General features: G+C 47.7%; 1 protein-coding gene across 6 annotated transcripts in view; it reads right to left on the bottom strand.

Moving 5' to 3' along the window:
• ADGRG2 (adhesion G protein-coupled receptor G2) overlaps window positions 1–2069 on the bottom strand; it is a 98477-nt gene that overhangs the window by 23583 nt on the left and 72825 nt on the right. For all 6 annotated transcript variants that reach the window (XM_017540634.1, XM_017540635.1, XM_037742801.1 and 3 more), the window contains one exon: window positions 1064–1452. In XM_017540634.1, the coding sequence (XP_017396123.1) occupies window positions 1064–1452 (389 nt within the window). The remainder of the gene's footprint in view (window positions 1–1063; window positions 1453–2069) is intronic.

Raw genomic sequence — 2069 nt, forward strand, 5'->3', positions numbered from 1 at the left:
AAGGAAGGAGGGAGGGAGGAAAAGAAGGAAAAGAAAAGAGAAGAAAAGAGAAATAATTTTAAAAAATTTATTGAAGAGAGAGCAGTGCACATTTGAAAAAATATGAAGTCATGTGGCAGAAGCTCCTTATCTCCTGGTGATGCTGGCACCAGGGTGGAGGAGGTGGGTACCACAACCAATGTGATGCCACCAAAACCTTGGCTTTGCCTCCCCCACCCTCCACATTCTAGAGGAAGACCTGCCTCTTACTCACGGAGCTGAAGCTCCAGTGAATCCAGATTTCTCCCTGCTTCCCTCCCTCTTGACTTTATCTCTGTACCACTAAGCCTCCTTCCGACCCGGGAGCCCTTGGTGGTTTCCATGGCATTCTCATGTACACCTTCATTCTCAGCCTCGTGCAGTTAGTGTGATGATTTCAATCCTCACATAGAACAGGCGGGGGAAGGAGCTTGTTCCAGATCCCGCTGTCTGTGAGGTCCATGCAGACCCAAGCCTGGGTCTTCACAATGTCCTCCCCTCCTACCACTACTTTGGCTCAGTCCCAGCCCTGTCACTCGGTAACGGACTGATTTTCAGACCTCCCAATGTTTTCTTTTGTCTTCTGTCTAAACTGAACTGCTATGTTTAATAGATCAAAAGCTTACTCTTCAGGGCATTGAAAACAGTGTCCCAACCACCTTTTGTAGGAGAAAGAAACCTAGAAAATCTCCATCTCCATCAAATGAGATCTGTGCTTGCCCCTTAGAGCTACTTCTTCATCATCTGGGTCAAAACAATCGAACTCAGCCACAGCCGAGAAGCAAAGTAACAACTGCATGAGATACCTGGGAGCTAAAAGGTAGAAAAAACTTAATGGTTTCAGAAGAAAGGAATGATTCAGTTAGATAGGCCACCTCAACACAATGTCTATTATGCAACCATGCAAGTCATTAGAACATTAGAAGGTCTAAAGGAAAGCTCTAGAAATCAAACAAACATCATACAAATAAAGGCTCAATATAGTCTTACCACAGATGTCTTGATTGGTAGATTGGCCACTGTTCAAGTGACATCTTACACTCACCTGTCTGGACAGGATGCGCGCTGGTGGTGATGACATTCACAGAGGCAGACACGGTGGGAGAGGAAAGTGACGCTTTCACAGGAGGTGGGGTGCCGGAGACATGGGTTTGGAGCATAGGGGAAGAGATCATTCCAGACTGTGGGGGCATGTCAATGGCAGGGCTGGAAGCTATGAGAGCTGAAGGCTGGGGTGAAGGGGGGTGCATCTCTCCTATTGGAGAGGGAACATTGTGGGTCACAGGTGAATAATCTGGGGGCTTAGCAAAAGAGGCGGCATTGGGGACCTGGGAAAACATAGTGACCCGGGACACCACTGGGATGGATTGGCTAGAAGAAAACGGTGGGCCACGTGGACTGTCCGCAAGACAGACAATGGGATCCTGCAGGTCACTAAAGAAACAAATCAGAGAGATAGATGTGAGACACAAATGAGCTCCAGAGGGGGCGAATCTTTCCTCTCTGGCAATTATCTGACACTGTCAAGTTGACCTGTAGTTACATCAGGGACATGACACTTCCAGCCTCTGCCATTTCACACCCTCTGTGCACCTGCCACTAGCCCCCAACCCCTGCCCACTCCTACCACCTACTTCCTGGGAGAAGAATGAGCAAGGAGGGATGCTCTTCTGCGACTCCCCAGTTCTGCCTCACTAGTTCACTGCTGCTCTGTGGCTCTATGTCTCATGGTCACTCAATTAAGGGGATCCTCTCTGTCCTTCCAGGGGAGGGGAACTGTGAAATGCCTCGTGATCCAACTGGTTTCCATATACTAGGAATCTGTCTTAATCAACTTTACACTGCGATAGCCTGGCATAGTGGTAACTGACACATGGTAACTGACCAAGAAATACTGGATAAAAGAAAACAATGAATCAAACTGGGGCAAAATGGGTAGTCCCCAGCTTCTACATCGGCTGTGTCTTCAAGGTTCCTTTAGCTCAGTGCTTCTCAACCCTGGCTGTGCATGAGACCTACCCAGAGCACTTTTTTTTTTTTTTTTTTTGAAA

Source organism: Cebus imitator, unplaced genomic scaffold (assembly GCF_001604975.1).
Source record: "Cebus imitator isolate Cc_AM_T3 unplaced genomic scaffold, Cebus_imitator-1.0 Scaffold128, whole genome shotgun sequence".
In the NCBI taxonomy this organism is placed as follows: domain Eukaryota; kingdom Metazoa; phylum Chordata; class Mammalia; order Primates; family Cebidae; genus Cebus; species Cebus imitator.